The 17,148-nt window shown below is 40.2% G+C and overlaps 1 protein-coding gene across 4 annotated transcripts in view; it reads right to left on the minus strand.

Moving 5' to 3' along the window:
* Window positions 1-17,148, minus strand: part of MACROD2 (mono-ADP ribosylhydrolase 2) — an 851,816-nt gene that overhangs the window by 57,376 nt on the left and 777,292 nt on the right. For 3 of the 4 annotated variants that reach the window (XM_036379362.2, XM_036379361.2, XM_036379360.2), the window contains exons 10-11: window positions 8,970-9,011; window positions 5,962-6,030 (exon numbers count right to left, since the gene is read on the minus strand). In XM_036379362.2, the coding sequence (XP_036235255.1) occupies window positions 5,962-6,030; window positions 8,970-9,011 (111 nt within the window). The remainder of the gene's footprint in view (window positions 1-5,961; window positions 6,031-8,969; window positions 9,012-17,148) is intronic. The other variant, XM_054514164.1, reaches the window with a different exon arrangement.

The raw sequence follows: 17,148 nt of genomic DNA on the forward strand, positions 1-17,148 counted from the left end.
ATCAGCATTTTGGATTGAAGGGACCAGCCCCATCTCCTGAACTGGACCTGACAATCATGATGGTTTGATGTAATTCACATGATGCTTAAAAACGAGCAATGAATTCCTTGACAGATGAGCCCCCTGCAGGTGCCTAGGGCTGTGTCACTGGGTAGAACTCTGCTCTGACAACACTGAATTACTCACTGCAGTAACTTGGTGTTCTGCACCTTAGCTCATCTGAGAAGGAGGACCATCTACTCCAAAGCATTCAGCACAAAACCAGGAATTGCAAGTGTCTTTCTGGTGCTGTCACACAGGCGTGCATTCAGTTGCTAAAAGAAACACAAATGGTAAATGGCCAACACCACAGGACTGCACATCACCTGTGGAGGCCAAAATGAGCTGTGTTTTCTGAGTTTTTCACAGCCACTGCATGGCAATTTAGTGGAACAGCAGAAGCCACTTCACCAATGAAAAGAATCTTCTAAGAAATGTTTGCTCAGAGAGAAAATACAACTGAAAATACAGATAACATCCTCTTTTACTCCCGGCTAAGTGCAAGGGTGATCACCTAATATTCTGAAAGCTGTAATCAGTCAGGACAGATGGTGGACTTCAAAACAGAAGTGAAAAGAGAAGCTATCAACCACAGAGGATGGAGGTTAATAGCCACTTTTTAAATACAACCCATGTGCATTAAGGTGAAACGTCTCACAGATATGTTTGATACACATCCTTCCCAGGGAATTTCTTCTGTAGTACTTAATCTTCATTTAACATTTTTTTAAAGGATTAGGTTTGCTGGCAAAAAGGAGACAGTCAATTCTAAGCTATCTTAATAAAAAGCAACACTTTTAAGGCTGAATAAATGACTGTGTTTTTTGAAGTATAATTATGTGTCTCAGTGTTCATTTTTAGTAGATTATGATTGGAGCAGAAATTTACTGAAGAGTATGACTGCCCCATGGGATGCAAAGTATGGCTGCAACCACAATTTATCAAAGGATAAAAGAACCCCTTGCTATAAACTGCAGAACAAAAAGTCAAATCGAGATAATACTAATTAATACCTTAATGAGACAGACAATCAGGCCTGCACAGTGTTAGAAGACCCTTAGAAGAGATGCTGAGAACATCTCTGTGTAATGGCAAGAAGGAGCCATCTGTGTGCATCCCACCAGCTCCAGGGAGGATTGAGCCCACCTTGGAGGGAAGAAGCACAAGCCAAGTGCCATGGACTGTGGTGGGGGCATACACCAGGTCCCTCTCCATGAAACTAGAGAGTGAGCAGTACAGTGGCAAAATTCATGGCAAATAAAGGAGAAGCTGGAAGGGGAAGCCTTATGTTAATCTCAAAATTAGAAGATTAAGCCATAAACAGAGATTTATTTTCTGGTCCCAGGACATTTTGCCATTACACAAAAGCTTTTCTGGGAGAAGGGATGAGGATCCAGGGTATCTCCCTCTTGGTGTGAGTCCTACTGAATGGCCATGACCTGCTGGACCAATGAGTTGTTGAGATTAAGATCCAGTTTTATTTTGCCTCATTTCTGCTGTGTACTTCAATCACCACTGAGACTGACATCTCTGATGGACAGAGCATCTGCCAGCTGGTGAGCTTGGATTTCTGACACAACATTCATAAATGTGATGTTACCTTTGAAAGCCAAGAGGCCAATTTGTGGTGACCCCCATCAGGCACAGGAACCAACACTATCAACTCTGTTAAAGGTGATTTGTGTTCGTTTTGAACTTTGTGGTTTGGCTTATTCATCAACCTGTTCTCCTTCCCACCAAGTGAATGGAAAGCAGACAAAGTTTGTCCTGGACAAATAACTCCAACAGACCTGCTCCTTCCACAAGTGATCCTGGGAGACCAACAGCCTATCAATCTATCAGGAGGAATCTGGCCATTCATCTGGGGAGCAGCTTGTGAGAGGAGCTGGAGCAAGACAACTTCCACAGCTCCAGTTCTGTCTTCACATCCCTTGAAGGAGGGCAAGAAAATGGCTTTTGCTGCATGGATTGATTATTTTTCTGCTGGAGGAAGAGAAAAAGCAGGCATTTGTGCTGCTGTTACGAGATGTGTTACTCATCTTTGATACAATCAATAGCGGTCTCACACAGACCATGGAGGGGATGGATGGGGAAGCTCTTTGGCAGGCTCTGCTTTATATCTGAGAAATCCTGCAAAGAAGGAAAGGACAAACAGTTTTGCTTCTCCCTGTTGCACACACTGTGCTGTTCACTACATATGGGGGGACACATGGGGAGGTAGGTAGGAGACACAAGGAACATTTAAGATTTTTGTTTTGTTAGGCTTTTGTATAAATGGTTTGCCTTTGCTTGGTGACACTAAGTAGGATGAGAACGGGTGACTGTGGTATTTGTGCCAGCTCATGGCTGCTATGTTGTGACAAGTACTGCCATTTTGTCTATGTAACCACTTTAAGATTGTGTTATGAAGCTGCTGAAGTAAGACATGCATATGTTTTGTTTAGTACCAAACATATTTTGTTCACCTGACACTTTACAATCACTCAATCCATGAAGGCACCTGACTGAGGGAAAGGCAAAATTATCCCTGGCTGCTTTTACTCTCCCAGGATGTAGGAAAAAAGCAGAGAAAAAAAAAGAACAGAAAAGAAGAAAATTATTTGGCATGTTTGCACATGTCAAACCTGAAATACTGCAGGGAACCTGTGAGTAAAAGAGGTTTCCTAGTCTATCCATTTTCACAGACAATACCTCTGCAGTGAAAATCTATGGAATACAACCACTGACATAAGAATCTGCTGTGCAGTTCTCACTTACTTTTCTCTACCAACAGTGCAGAGAACAATATATTTAATAGCATAATAACAGCTACCATTAATACTTTAGTGGTTTGGTATAAGATTGCTTTCATTAGCATGTCAAGTGTTTATTTTAGCTAACTGCAAAACAAGCTCCCTACATACAGCCACTTACTCACCTTTCCTTGATTGCAAAGAGGGTGATAACAAAGGAACTTACTTTCCCCAACATTCTGTGGAGGTTTTAACATGCTCTGAAATGATATTGCTCCATTACCTCCAGCCAAAGAACCAGCCTGGTGAGCTGGAGAAAAATATCACAGCAGAAATATTGCTGAACTCAGTGGAACAGCTTCCAGAGACTGCCACAAGGGCAGACACAAGGCTGCTATCATCACAAGTTGTACTCCCATCTTCAATCTAAAATGACACTCCCAAGCAGGGGAAAATACATTGGGTTGTTCCCATGTCTCAGTGTATATTTGTTAAATATTTTATAGCTGGTCATGTTACCAAAGGGAAAATAAAATAAAAACCTGTGTTAAATTTGGACTTGGTTTTAATGATAAAAGATAGGGGTTGGGCTTTTGGGATTTTAATTTGTTTTGTGGGGATTTGTTTTTTATATTTGTTTACTTTTTCGTGTGTGATTCCTTTCCTTTCCTTTCCTTTCCTTTCCTTTCCTTTCCTTTCCTTTCCTTTCCTTTCCTTTCCTTTCCTTTCCTTTCCTTTCCTTTCCTTTCCTTTCCTTTCCTTTCCTTTCCTTTCCTTTCCTTTCCTTTCCTTTCCTTTCCTTTCCCTTTTTATTTTTTTTTAACTTGGGGCACTTAAAGTGAATTATCTCAAAGTTTAAACACACCAAACCACAAAGCACTTCACTTTTACCCTAAGGGAAATTCAACCAAGTCGACCTCAGGCAGACTTTGCCTTTGTTGTGTTTTATTCAAGACTGTTTATATGCATTAGCTATTCAGTTCTTCTTTTAAAAAGAACAAAAAGCTGGCTTGTTGGAAGTGAAGACAAACCCCTACCTAAATAAAACTATTCAGACATGTAGCTGTGGTTCATGCCACATCTTCAGAACTTTCATAATCTTCAAGGCTCCCCATTAAAAGTTCTTTTAATTCATCAAAACCAACAGCTAATAATTAGACCAGGAGAAACTAAATCCTCTTCTCAGACAAATGTGTGCAAATCCCATTTACTGCAATGGAAATGGCTCACAGGTGTGTTACATTACACTCCAGCCACTTGGCAACATGACAGGAATTCAGTGTCTGGATCCCAACTTCTTGTCTCCTCTTCCAGAGGCACAGGTAATGCCAAAGAAATCTGATCCAGGTTTCTCCACAGGCCCCTCAGCAAACACTTCAATCACCTATTCTTGTCTCCATCACAACAACTCTCAGGGCTAAATCTGAACTTTCAATCCTAAACATTATGGGTTTGCTTCCTGCCCAGCATATGGGGCCTCTGCCACCAGCTATAGTAAATCCAGCAGCAGTGATTATGTTTTAGAGACTTCAATTCTACACCAGCAAAATCTACTGTATGGCAGCAAATTCAAGGAATTCAGGCATTTTACAGCTCAGGAGTAATGCAATAATTCTATTGCCATACTGTTTACTTTGCCCTTCCTACACATTTATTTGTGCTTCACAAAGTGAACAGTAGGTCACTGGGAAAAATGAATAGGCACAAAGAAATAGGAAACTGTATCTAGGGAGCCACAGAAAAAGTAAAACAACATAAGTTTGTTTTTAAATGGAAGGAAAACCTTACAGTTTGACAATACTTTCTCTCTTCCTTTCATTTTGTTTTGGTGTTTTTTTTTTTTCAAGATACTGATACAATGAAAAGTTTTAACCACACTCCATGTAAGAATATATCATGAAACAACTGTTGTTCTGCCTGTTTAGGAACACTGGAGGTGTCACCACGATCCCAACCGTGGGTCAGCCTGAATAGCAATGGACATGTGGCTTGTCATCGCTGAATTCCCTAATTGAAACATAAAATTGGTATTTTAATTTAAACTGGGTTCAGTGCAGCATGAAAGGAAAGACACTCAGGTGTGATGAAATTTCTTGGGTCCCTCCAATAGCTGTCCCTTCCAGGTGATGACAGCTATTGCTTTAATGACTTGCCCATAACAAGCAGTCACAATGTTAGTGACAGCACGTTACTAGCAGTTACTTAAAATGATAGATGTTAACACTTTTCTGCTCTTTGTGACTCACACCATGCCCTAGACAGAGTACTTCAGGAGCTGAAGGCACAGCACTAAGTCAAAATGCTGAAGATTGTGGAGCCACTGAGATGCTAAATTAGATAGGTCATTTGAGGAATATTGGGTCAAAAAGAATCCGTGATAAGGAAGTGTCATGGATTAAAGATTAAGGATTCATCCTTTTATCTATTTCACAGAAGAGGAATTTCTTCAGGATTGGGGTGTTTTTGCTCTTCCACATATCTGAAAACAGTGAAAATAAGCCTTTGATGTTAACATCTTATAAACAACTCTTCCAATGAGATAGAGATTAGGAAAATACACTCTGATCCAGTTTTAGAGCAACACAGACCACGTTTATGTTCGTACACAGGGACAAGCTTCCCTGAGCAGACTCGAGTGGAGGAAAATATCCTCAGAGGAATAACATTATAAGCATAATGTTAATCAGCTGTGACTCCTAACTGAAGAGGGATGTACTACACTGTGTAAGGTCTAGAAACATAAACATTGTAAAAAGGAAAACAGCAAAAAACTCTTGTAGAAAAAGAAAGCGAGGATTATATCACTCTGTGTTTCACAGCAGGTACCTGACCAACTTTACCAACCAGACCATGGCTCAAGCTCCTCACAACATGGATTGCACTTGGGATTTTTAATTACATGAAGTCAGAACTGGTTAGAGATAAAACAGCAGCAATTTATTAAGATGTATCAGCAATAATCAGTAGCCCATCACATAAAAATAGGGTTTGTAATTGTGAATCTACCTTAGGATGAAATATACTTCAGAAGATTTATAATCCCTTTATCTAGGCCAAAAAGAACTCTCCAAGTGTATGCTAAGAGCATTCTTAACTGAAAGTTTTCCAGTTCTTTCCCAAGAATTCAAAACAAACTTTTCCTCAAAATGTGAATTGATTAATAGCCCTGAGAAGCTGTTAGTGCACCTACCTTCAGCATCATCCTGCAGGCCCTCAGGCTGCTCTTCTTTGCTCTTTGTGGGAGATGGAGGCTGGCCTTCTATAAACAGAAAAATTATAAATTACATACATTATTTGGAAATGGGTTCACTGTATCAGATATTACCATGTGTGATTCCACAATTGTGTATTTTATCTTAGCACTCCATTCAGTACTCAATGCTTATCTTTCTGCTATTTAAATTAATTATTGCATCATTTCTTATGAAATTTATAATATGGATGTGGATTTCAAGCTGGACTGGACTTTCTCTGACTTTCACAGGACAGAATTGAAGAAAGCTCATACTGAAATGACATACTGCTTCACAAGCACTACAGAAACAATAATCATAACCCCCAGCCAAATAATGTTTTAATTTGTAGTTGTAAACATAATATTTATTATACTGCATTATGGAACTTTGGATAAATAATCTGAACTAAATAATCTTTTTTCTCAGCTCAATTCTCCATTCACTGTTTTAACAGAACAACAAGTGAATATAGACCGAAATTAATAATTAAATGAAAGGTAGGGAAATAAATTTCACAGATTGCACAAATTCACAAATTTCAAAAATTTCCTTAAATTCACAGATAGTGAAGTTAAGGAAATGAAAGCTTTACAAGATAGAAAAGTTTGGGTTGAAAAAAATCCATTCCAGCCTTTCAGACAGTGGGCAATATCAAGCTGGAGGAAAGGGAGTAAAAGAAGTGATTGAGGCCAACTAAATGTGACATCTCCCTTACTTATATGGGCTGGAACACAGAGTGTTTAATATCAGCTGGTTAAACTTTAAATATTATGAACTTTTTCCACAATATTTTCAAAATATCCTGCCAACATAAATGATGGCATTACTGTTTGTTTGCTATGACACACCTCAAGGCACAAACTGGTAGCAGAGAAAGCCTGTTAATAAAAAGGGAGGCCAAGCTAGAAATTAAGCATAAAAGGTATTCATAAATTAAGACATATAATGCAAGCAGGTTCCCTAATTAAAACATTCTTTAAACATTGTTGCTTTACCACGAAAGCAGTGACTGACAGACAATTAAAACTCAATTCATTGAGCCTACTGAATGCATTCAACCGTGATGGGAAAATGACTTTCTGTCATTTGACTTTCTGTCAGCCCTCCTGATTCCTTGTGGCTAACTGAGGGCTTGGTTGCAGGAGAAGCCTAAGAAAACATACTTTTGTGTGTGCTGGAAATAAACCTTGACCACTCCTAACCAGGAAATTTAGGAAGACGTATGACCTCACGTTATTCACCCTTATTGCTGTTGCCATTAGAAAATAAGAATCATGGTGTTACTTCAAACTGATTAGCTAATTACCAACTGGGAACAAAACTGTCTACACATGCTTTATAAATTGCTTAAGTGTTTCAAAAGCTCCCAGGTCTCTCCTGCTGTCACGTATATGCCACACAATCATCTACTCTTTATGTTGCTGGAGCTTTAAACAGCTCTTAACAATCAGATGCCCAGCTCTCATGAAGGACTTGACTCCCCTTTTATCTTCTACCCTTCCACAGTTATATCATATATCTAGAACTAAAATGCTGAAAATTTCAAAACAGAAGGTATGAAAGCAGTTGGGATGTGAAAAAGGAACTTGCAGATTCAAGGGTTAGTTGGACTCAATGATCCTTGTGGGTCCCTTCAATTCAGGATATTTTATAACTCTAAGGATATTGTGTTCATTCAAAAGACATAATGGAAGTCAATCATTGGCTTTGCATGGAGCCCAGGGAACACAGAAATATTCTCTGCCAACCATACTTTTGCCCAAAAAACCCAGAAGGCCCATGGATTGGGAAGGTGGCAGGACAGCTCAAAATATCAGCAAAAATTCCAAAATTGAGATCTGTATGCGAGTAATTAAATTCTATCTCACTTTCTTAATTTTAATAAAGAGCATTTATCTTTAGGACAATCTTGCCAATTTAAGTGGTCAAAATACTGCTTCAAAAGCTTTTACCTCTGTTTTCTGGCTGCTATATCCCTGCCTTTTCCCATGTGGCACTCCTTTCTGACCTTAAAGTCTGACCTAAACTCCTTATGTTTTCATAAAGAGAGCTGGATGTTCCTGCACAGTCACTGGACCATGATGGAATCAGGGTCACAGAGACCTTGAAGGAAGTTTGGAAGGAGAGGCAGAGGAGTACAGGGAGCTACTCTGCACATGAAAGGAGATGCACTGCTCAGAAATCCATATGGAACAGGAGATGTTCACTGAGGACCTCCAGATGAGGGAGGGGAAGTATCAGAAGGTGCTGTGGTGGAAGTCAGTTACAAAAAAACTGGCCAAGATTAACTGGAAGATGCTTCCTTGAAAAAACTAGCAGGAATCTCCTGAATGGAAGCTTTTGTCCTCACGGGAGTTATCTGATCCTCTGTCCTCTCCTTTTCTTGTTCCTCTGGTTTCTTCCCCTCGAACCTATTCATCATTTCCATTTCATGTCATCCACAAAGCCTCAACACTGACACATGTTTTAAACAGTAAACCATGAGGACCAGGAAAAAAATCCTCTGAACCATTGTCTGACCAAGCTCAGTGTATTTAAGAGTTTGTGGAAGAGTTTTGCTACTGTTTTCATTGCAAACATATCACTGCCATTATTCAGAATGGCAAATGACTCAAGAATTGCTCTATTCATACTTTTTTTACAGACAAAGAGACTGAAGAATTGTTATTATTTCCCCTTCATGTTCAAACTAGCTATTGATAAGAAGGAATGAAATATTGCCCAGAGGCTCATAAGATGATGACATTAAAAAAGTAGTCTTAGCTGGTCTTACTATGCACTATTTATTATGAGGGATGGTTCACCCTAATTTTGTGTAAAAACCAGAGATGACTGTGGTAACATTGGCAATAATGATTAGCATTGCTTATCTTGACTAAGGCAATTAATTTCCAGAATTTTTTCAGTTTGGCTTATACTTCACAGAAGTGATATATTTTAGCATAAAATATTCTTTACTCACCTCTCTCTTCACTCAGCTGAGGCCCTTCTTCATTAGCATCGCCTGTCAAAAAAAAAATTGAAAGAAAAAGGTTACTGGAAATACCAGCAAACATCTAAAATGAAATATTCCATGTTTCAAATTGCCCATATCTTAGTTTGCCTCCTCCTGTGTAACATTTTACAGCGAAATCTGGAGCTGGATGGGGAGAAATGTTTTGATACTGGTAACTACCAGATACAGGTAATGCAGGGAATAAAGACAGGGAATAAAAGTCTGCATAATTTACAAAATTCTGCAAATAAAGACAGGTATAATATAAAATTCCATTCTCTTTACTGTAGAGCTTTTGGTTTACTTGACAAGTTTCAGTTTGCTTGGTTTCCCTGGAACAGCTGGCTATGTTAAGAAGAAAACTAGCTACCCTAATAGAAAACCATGTAAGGAAGTTACTCAATATTGGCCAGACAAGAAAATTGGTTTAAGAACAAAATGAATCTGTGAAGACCAAACTTGGGCTAGCTAGGAACAGATCATTTTTAACCTTTAGATGAGAGACAAGGAAAGATGATACCTTTTGCAAAAAGTTCCATTTTGGTAGCAAAAGAATTTCTTACAAGTTGTTTTGCTGAGTTAAAAAAAAAAAAATTATAAAAAGGTCTCAATATATCCACCTTGGGCAGCACAACTTAAAATGGCCACAAAATGGATGACCAGTCATGGGGTCTCACACTTTTAAAAGTTTTGGTCCATTAGCATATTGGAACTGAGAAGAATAGCAGATTTGTCTTTGCAAACAAGCTGTGGGTCTGCTGGTAGACAAAGCTGGCACTGGGAGATAAAAGAAACAATGGGAAGGATTCCACTGATTGATGAATGGAAAAAGATATTTGCTTTTACAAATAAACTTTAGGTTTGCTGATAAATGAAATTAGACATTGAAAGATGAAAGAAACAACGGGGAAGAAAAAACCCTAAATTCCATAAGAATTAAAAACTAAAAGAGAGGGTTATACCTTAGAGGGAAATCATTGGTATCAGGTGTATCAGCAAGTCTGAACCTCTCAAGGACCTCAGCCAAAGGGGAAAGAGAGAAGGGAAATGCAGCCAGGAAATTGGGATAAAAAGGGAGGCTGTGTCCTCCAAAAATTTGAGAGATCCCAGGGGAATGCCCCATGGCCTCTCCCTTTATCCAAACAAAGTAAAAGGACTCCTAAGTCTCCTTTTTGGACATAAACCTCTGATGTTTGTGGATTAATTTTCCTAACAGAACTAATGTCCAGTTACAGCTTTAGCCCATGAATTCCCATCCTTCTTGTTTTCTCTTGTTTATGTTCTTGGGCCTGAGCTCTGGATCAGCTGTCCTTGGGTCCCCAGCTAGAGAAGGAATTGCTTTGTCTACCTATTCTGTGAAGAGAGCTTACCATCCCCTAATATGAAGCCTGGACTTACACAGTAAGCAGAACAGAATCTGAACAACATAAAGGCTAAAGCCAGAGGCATCAGCAGGAGCCAAAACCCCACAGTGGTGGCAAATTCTGCCCAGAGCGACTGCAGCCTCTCTGCCCCTGCAGAGTGAGAGCTGAGAGGAGCTAGAGGCTGTGCCCAACCCCTTCCCCCAGCCCAAAACCTCTTGGAAACTCTGGCCTTCCCAAGAGAAGACCCCTCAGGTGAGGGAGTAGCAGCCAGCTGCACCCCTCCTCTGTGGCTGCATCCTTTTCCTCTCTTACCTACCAGTCGTTATTGTTTCTTAGCAACAAATGGGAGAAAATTTCCTAAGTGAAAGAAAACAAAAGGAAAAAATCCTAATCTCCAACATACAAGTTTAAGGAGCTTTGACAAGTAATTTTTAAGATAAGAAAATGAAAAATATTGGTAAAGCCCATGGGAATTCTGTCATTGGCTTCAACAGAGCTAGGATTTTCAACTGGAGTTCTGCTATTCTTCAACAAACTGCTCAGAAAATATTTGGCAACATAGAGATTATTAATTATTCAGTTTCCAATAACATGTTCTTTCCATGGAAGCATTTATAATGAAACCAGCATGATAAGGTTTCAAATTAATCTAAGATATGAGACTAAATCAGCAGAATCTTAACATACATATATCACCTGGTCTTCTGTGGAAGTTCTTAATTATAGTTCTGTAAGTGACTTGGAATATGAAATTCCCAAAGCAACAGAATAGTTTCTAAGCTAGTGATAATGGACACAGACAAGAAATCTGATGTTATTAAAAAGCAGGGAAGTCATTATGCAATATAATTATGAAGAGGCAAAGACTGCTTTTGTGAACTAATTTTGAATTAAAGGCTGGGGTTTTTTTTTGGGAAAAACTACCAAAGGCTTGCTGAAAGGCAATGAAGTCTCTGCATCATTTCTGAAAATGGAAGTTGGGCTCTCAATCACTTGGTGATATGATCTCTGAGTCACTGTGATGCCTTTGAAAAATTTACCCCAATCTAGGTATGAATCTGAGTTTCACTTTGGCACACAGCAATCCCCAGCCACTTCATGTGTCTATAATTATTACTCTCACACTATTAATCCATCTGGTGGAAGCATTTCCCTGTTAAATATAAAACATTCTCCTTCACTGGCCTTGGTGTGGCTGGCTAAAGTGATAAACACCATTTTTAGCTGACAGAGCTCTATGCCAATACCAATTATTTGAGATAAAAACCAGTGGTTTAGAAGTCTACATCCAAAATGCATTACTTACCCCCTGAAAAGAATGATATTAAGGGCAGTTTCTTGGTTACTGGTTCTGAATAAGTAAAAATATTTTTTACTGAAGCTCTATGTGTCTAATAAAGAGCAAAATCAGTGCCAATATTACCATAAATTATATTTGCTATACCTAGTTTTGGTTTTCTTTTGTTTAGTTTTTTAAAATTTTTAATTTAAAAAAAATATTTTCCTATACAATTTATTATCCCATCTAGAGGAAGCCTTTGAAAGATTTGTTTTGGTTGGAAATATGCACCACAGACAGTCCATCCCAAAGAAAAATAGGATAAAACCACAGGAGAACCTTAGAGTGAATCTTTGACAGCAGCAAACATTTCCTTAAGTACATACTGTCAATATTTCTTGTCCAAACTCCCCCACTGGAAAGACCAGAGGTGAGATCCTCTCTACCTCTCACCCTCACTTGAGAGCTGTAGAAAAATAATTGACCAGCAAAACATGCTCCAGTGTGTGTGCACCTCTACCCACACTTGGTTACTCCTCTGGCCAGAGAAGCAGAACAATGACCTTTCTCATCTCTCCCCCATTAAAGCCCAGGATTTTAGGAAGTTCTACCAAGATGACTTTGCCAGAAAAGGAATGACTGACCTTGCAGTCTGGAGTGAGAGGAAAACTGACAGTGACTACCAGAAAGGGTCAGCTCATCCCCAGGAAAAGTCACAGCAGTATTTAGAAGGCTTAGGAGACAAGAAAACCTTCTAATGCAAAATGTGTGCAGAATTTTCCAGTTTATAAATTCAGGTACAGTACATAAAAGTAAGGTATTACATGGGTGATGTGTGGGAGAAGTTTCCACTCAAGTATAAAATAATTTACAGTTGAAAGTCAACCTATGATTGAAAGTCTCCCTCTAACTCCCAGGCTATCCAGGTAACTGTATCTCTAAAGATCAGAGAGCTTTACATTTGGGAGCAAGGTGCTCAAAGCAGAAGCTTTTGTGTAAGCCACAGGCTCCCTGCTGGGGTCATACACTGAGTGATACCTGTGGCTCTTTCATTGCCCTCTCCCTTGTTATCTGCAGAGCTCTGGGAATTGGAATAATTGCACCATATCTGTTCTTACTGACACAGGAGAAGGGGATGCCTTCTGTCAGATCCTTTTGTTTTGCTTTTTGCCTTGCTGGTCAGGCTGTTTCCCTGTCTCTCTAGTCGTGGCATACAAGCAAACACAAGCCAGATGGCTAAAATCATCAATCTGTGTTAAGATTTATGTTAGGAACAGAGAGGTGAAAGGCTCTAAATACCACCACTAATCCCCAAGGCCATTAAACCACCTCCTCCTTGTTGCTTCATTTGCATTCTCCTTCATGTTAACGTGCAGAAAGCCAGCACTGTACAAACTGCACATTGAGAAACCCTTACATGAGAACAAAATCTGTGCTGCAGGAGGCTGCTGCTTCATCTGCCTTCAGTTCCTGCATCCCTGCTGGCACTCCCCAACACCATTGCATGCTGCTGGCCCCTCCCTGCCTCCCTCTAATCTCTCCTCAGCTGCCTAATTGCATCCCTCAGGATTTTAGGTTTTACTGAGCATTTTCTGCAGTTTCCTGATTTCCAGATGTTTCCCCATTCCTTGTCAACCTGCATGTCTCAGTCTGCTCTTCCTTGCAACCGTGGCTCCATGTCCTGACCACAACCAGGGGAGAACTGGGAGGGCACTGTGGGAATGGATAAAAACCCCCTGTGCAGCTTGCATGAACATTCCCCTCTGCCAAAGAGAGCAATGAGATGGGCAGAGCTGTACAGGAGGCTGAAACGACAAGTTGGTGATCACAGTGTTGATGTCTTAAAATAAAAGCTCAAACCAAAGGAAACCCCCCACCCAAAATTTCAGCACTGAAAGCTTCAGCCATCCTTTTGGGCTTATCTGCAATGTAAAAATAGGGGTCTGGTTCTAAGTGTTTCTACTCTCAAGCATTTCCCTAGCAAGTATTCCAGGATCTGCTGCACTATTTCCATTGGGATTACAGAGGAGGAGCAGTGCAGCAGTCTCACACCTTGGAGGAAAATGGATCCCATTTCAGGTCAGTCTTGAAAAACGTTTTGTGTCCAGTCTCAGAGCAGCCAGCAGTGCAGGCAAGGGTACCCACCTGAGGCAAACCCTCTAAACCATGATAATATCAGGTTTCCAGCAGCCAAAAAGACCAAGCAGGTTCTCACTGTCCATATTTCTCTCTCCCACACCTTTCTTGCCAAAATTTTATCCCGAAGCTTCAACCACCTGGCTCCATTATTACCTTCACAGCCTTAGGGAGATTTATAATTGTATTTCATTTAATCTATTTGCAATACCTAGTAACTGAAAAATCACTTATTTTGGTGGCTTGCAAGCACTGCTGATCCCCAAAAGGAGCTTCACGACAGTGTACAGGCTTTATGTCCACTCAGCATAAGAGTTGTTGTAGCACAGGAGCCACACAGGAAGGTTTCTTGAGGCCCAAGCATACACATGAGGCTTGCAATAACCTCAAGTTATTTTACTTGTTTTGATTCCTCCAACTCAGTTCTCCACTGGGGAAATGTGACAGAAAATAGCACAAAAAAGGACGGTATTTTCTTTGAGGAAAAGCAGGTTTGGAAACCTCTGAGATCAACTAAAGCAGGCTTGACTCTTCTCTCCTAGTAAAAAGTTATATTTTATATAAAACCTTTCCTCATCCTCAGTGTTCCTAAGATGAAGGGAAAAAAAAAAAGAAAAAGATAAAACAAATAGATCTTGAACAAAAAAAAAAGGGCATTCTTCTGCTTTGGAAGTAAAAATAGGACTTCTTCTGGTCCTATTTCTATCCTTTCATCATGCAATCTTGCATACAGAGCATACTACATAAACCTCCACCTGATACTGAGCAAGTTTCATTAAATTTTTGTTATGTAATTGTAAAGAAACTTCCACTGATGCACTCTGTACATCCTGGCCACACTGCAAGCAGTTTCCTTCCTGTGTTGCTTAGTTACACCAGTCTCACCACACTGGAGCCTCACAGAATGTAGAATGTGTTTGCAGTTTTTGAAGCCATATCAAATAGAAATTCTCACTACCAATCTCCTGAAAAGTCAGGCACTGTGGCTTTTTTGTCATCACATCAGTGACCTCTTTTATGAACTGTATCACCTGATCTGCTGTAAAACACATACCAAACAAACCATATGAACCTCAGCTGCATACAAAGAATGTGCAGAAACTGCTATTCCCACAGTGAGGGAACTGGACAACCTTAGTCCAGTGAGGAAGTGGCACTCACACCAGGATCAGATTTGGACTGCTGTTTTCCAGTTGCTTCTACCTTACATAAAAGGAACAAGGCACTCCCTGGGGAAACAGGTATCAGGTTTCAAAGAAAAAAAAAATCAAAACCCAACATATTCAGTATTTCCTCTCTGGCCTAAAATACTGAAAATAACAAAGTTTTGTTCACACAAGTGCTAAATTGGGTGTTAATCTACTAGTCACACACAAAATGGCATGTTTTGCATATGGTCATACATTTGCAAATACAAACTTCTAACAAAATCTCATCAGTAACCTGATTTTGGTTGCAGAGGCAACCAAATGAGACAACCCAAAATTTAACTGCTTCCTTGGAAATAAGGAGCAGTTGAGCACATGAAGTCATTTGGAGCCCGTGGCCCGAGAGGACAGGATATTTTTTTGATGATGACATAAAATGCATTTGGAATGCTCTAATGAGATGCCACAATACCCAACAGAGTCGGAAGAAAAGATCCCTGATCAGAGATGCATTCACAGAATGTATTGTACAGAAAAAGCTGCTTGCTCATTTTCTGGTGCAGGCATCCATGCTGCATCCAGGCTGAGTGCAGAAGAGAACAGCAACACACTCCTCTATCTCAGTCACACCTGAGCCCCAGCTTACACAGAGGCCATGAAGATTAACAGCTGTTGTTGCACCAGTCTTCTGTTGGTTGAGCTAATCCTTCTTTAAACTGTATTTAAGACCTACAGGCTCTGCAGCAACTTGTCTCAAGTACTCTTAGATCCTAACTGTATGTTGGGTGGAAAACTAGTTCCTTTTGCTTGTTTTCTTCTAGATTCATAATTTCCTGGGACACCTTGCATTCCTTGTGTTACAAGAGATGGTAAATATCTACTCCATATTCACCTTTCTAATTACCAGGCTCATCATCTTCCTGTGATCCTCCATGCTGTTGTCATGCACAGCATCCTGATCCTTGCATCTAAATGACCCCTGTGCCTTCAAGGGCATCTCCATCCATCTGCCACTTTGCTGTTTCAATGCAGCTCCTACCCAGGTGTCTCCCAGGAACTGGAAAGCTCATGGATTTGGAGTGAGGGGAGAAAAACACAGAAACAACCATTTTCCCAAACTTCTGGATGGATTGTAGGCTCTGTTGCCAGTCTCACAGCAGGAGACGAGAAAAATCCCTACAAGATGCAAAGAAGCAAAGAAGATGAGGCTCCATTTAGCAAAGCAGAAGCTCCTGACAGAAGCACTTAAATAGGTTATGGTCCCATTGCTGATCCATGCCGTGCTCCAAGCTGTGACACTGCTGCCAGCAGGAATGAGGAGGTAAATGGTTTTCCAGACCATAGTGCAGACAGTATGACAAGCCTCTCTCAAACCATATTTTTAGGTGACCAGTACTTGCAACACACAAAGTCTAGAGCAATTGTCTTTCAGCAGTTGGCCAGAAAATAATTCTCAAAAAATGAGATCATATCAGGAAGTTTTATGTTGATTCAAAAGGAAGAGGGAAACTACCCATAAACTTTTTTTAGGTTGTGGAAACCCGCTGCCATGATGGAAGGTGCTGGGAACCCCTTTCTTGATCTGCATTATCTCCTAAGATGCTGAAAACAGTATCTGAACCATCAACTATATACTGTCCCTCAAGCATCACTCCTGCACTACATTGAGAGAGATGTTGGCAAAATGGGCAAAACAGACAACCCCAATGAGTGGTAGGACTGGCACAGTCCTTACCCTGGCAAATAAAGACAGAAAGTCATAGAAAAATGTTGGTTCACAGGTTTATGGACACATTTAAGTGACCTTGAGATTTTCTGAGGTAAGTTGTTTTCAGACATGTTTCATAACGGACAAGTACTTTAAACATTGTGGTTATTTTAAACTTCTGCATTGAGAACATTTTTTACAGCAACCTATTTACACTGTGGGGTACTTGATCAAGGTCTGAAGGTTCTGTGGGAGAGAACTAGAGCAAAGCCAGTATCCTATTTTAGTGCACAGGCTTTTCCAGCTTCCCCAGATGGGCAGTGCTTCCTTGGAATCCTCCACTGCTGAGGGCCAAGGAGCCATCAGGGGAAACAGTGGGGCTGTGCTTCACCCCAGCTGCTTGGAATCAATTCCTTCAACAAGGGGCCTTGCAGGAGCCATCTGAGTATGACATCTTCCAATAGAAAGACAGTTCAAAGGGATACAGAGAGCATTTTGCACCCACATGAAA

Source organism: Molothrus ater, chromosome 3, assembly GCF_012460135.2.
Source record: "Molothrus ater isolate BHLD 08-10-18 breed brown headed cowbird chromosome 3, BPBGC_Mater_1.1, whole genome shotgun sequence".
In the NCBI taxonomy this organism is placed as follows: domain Eukaryota; kingdom Metazoa; phylum Chordata; class Aves; order Passeriformes; family Icteridae; genus Molothrus; species Molothrus ater.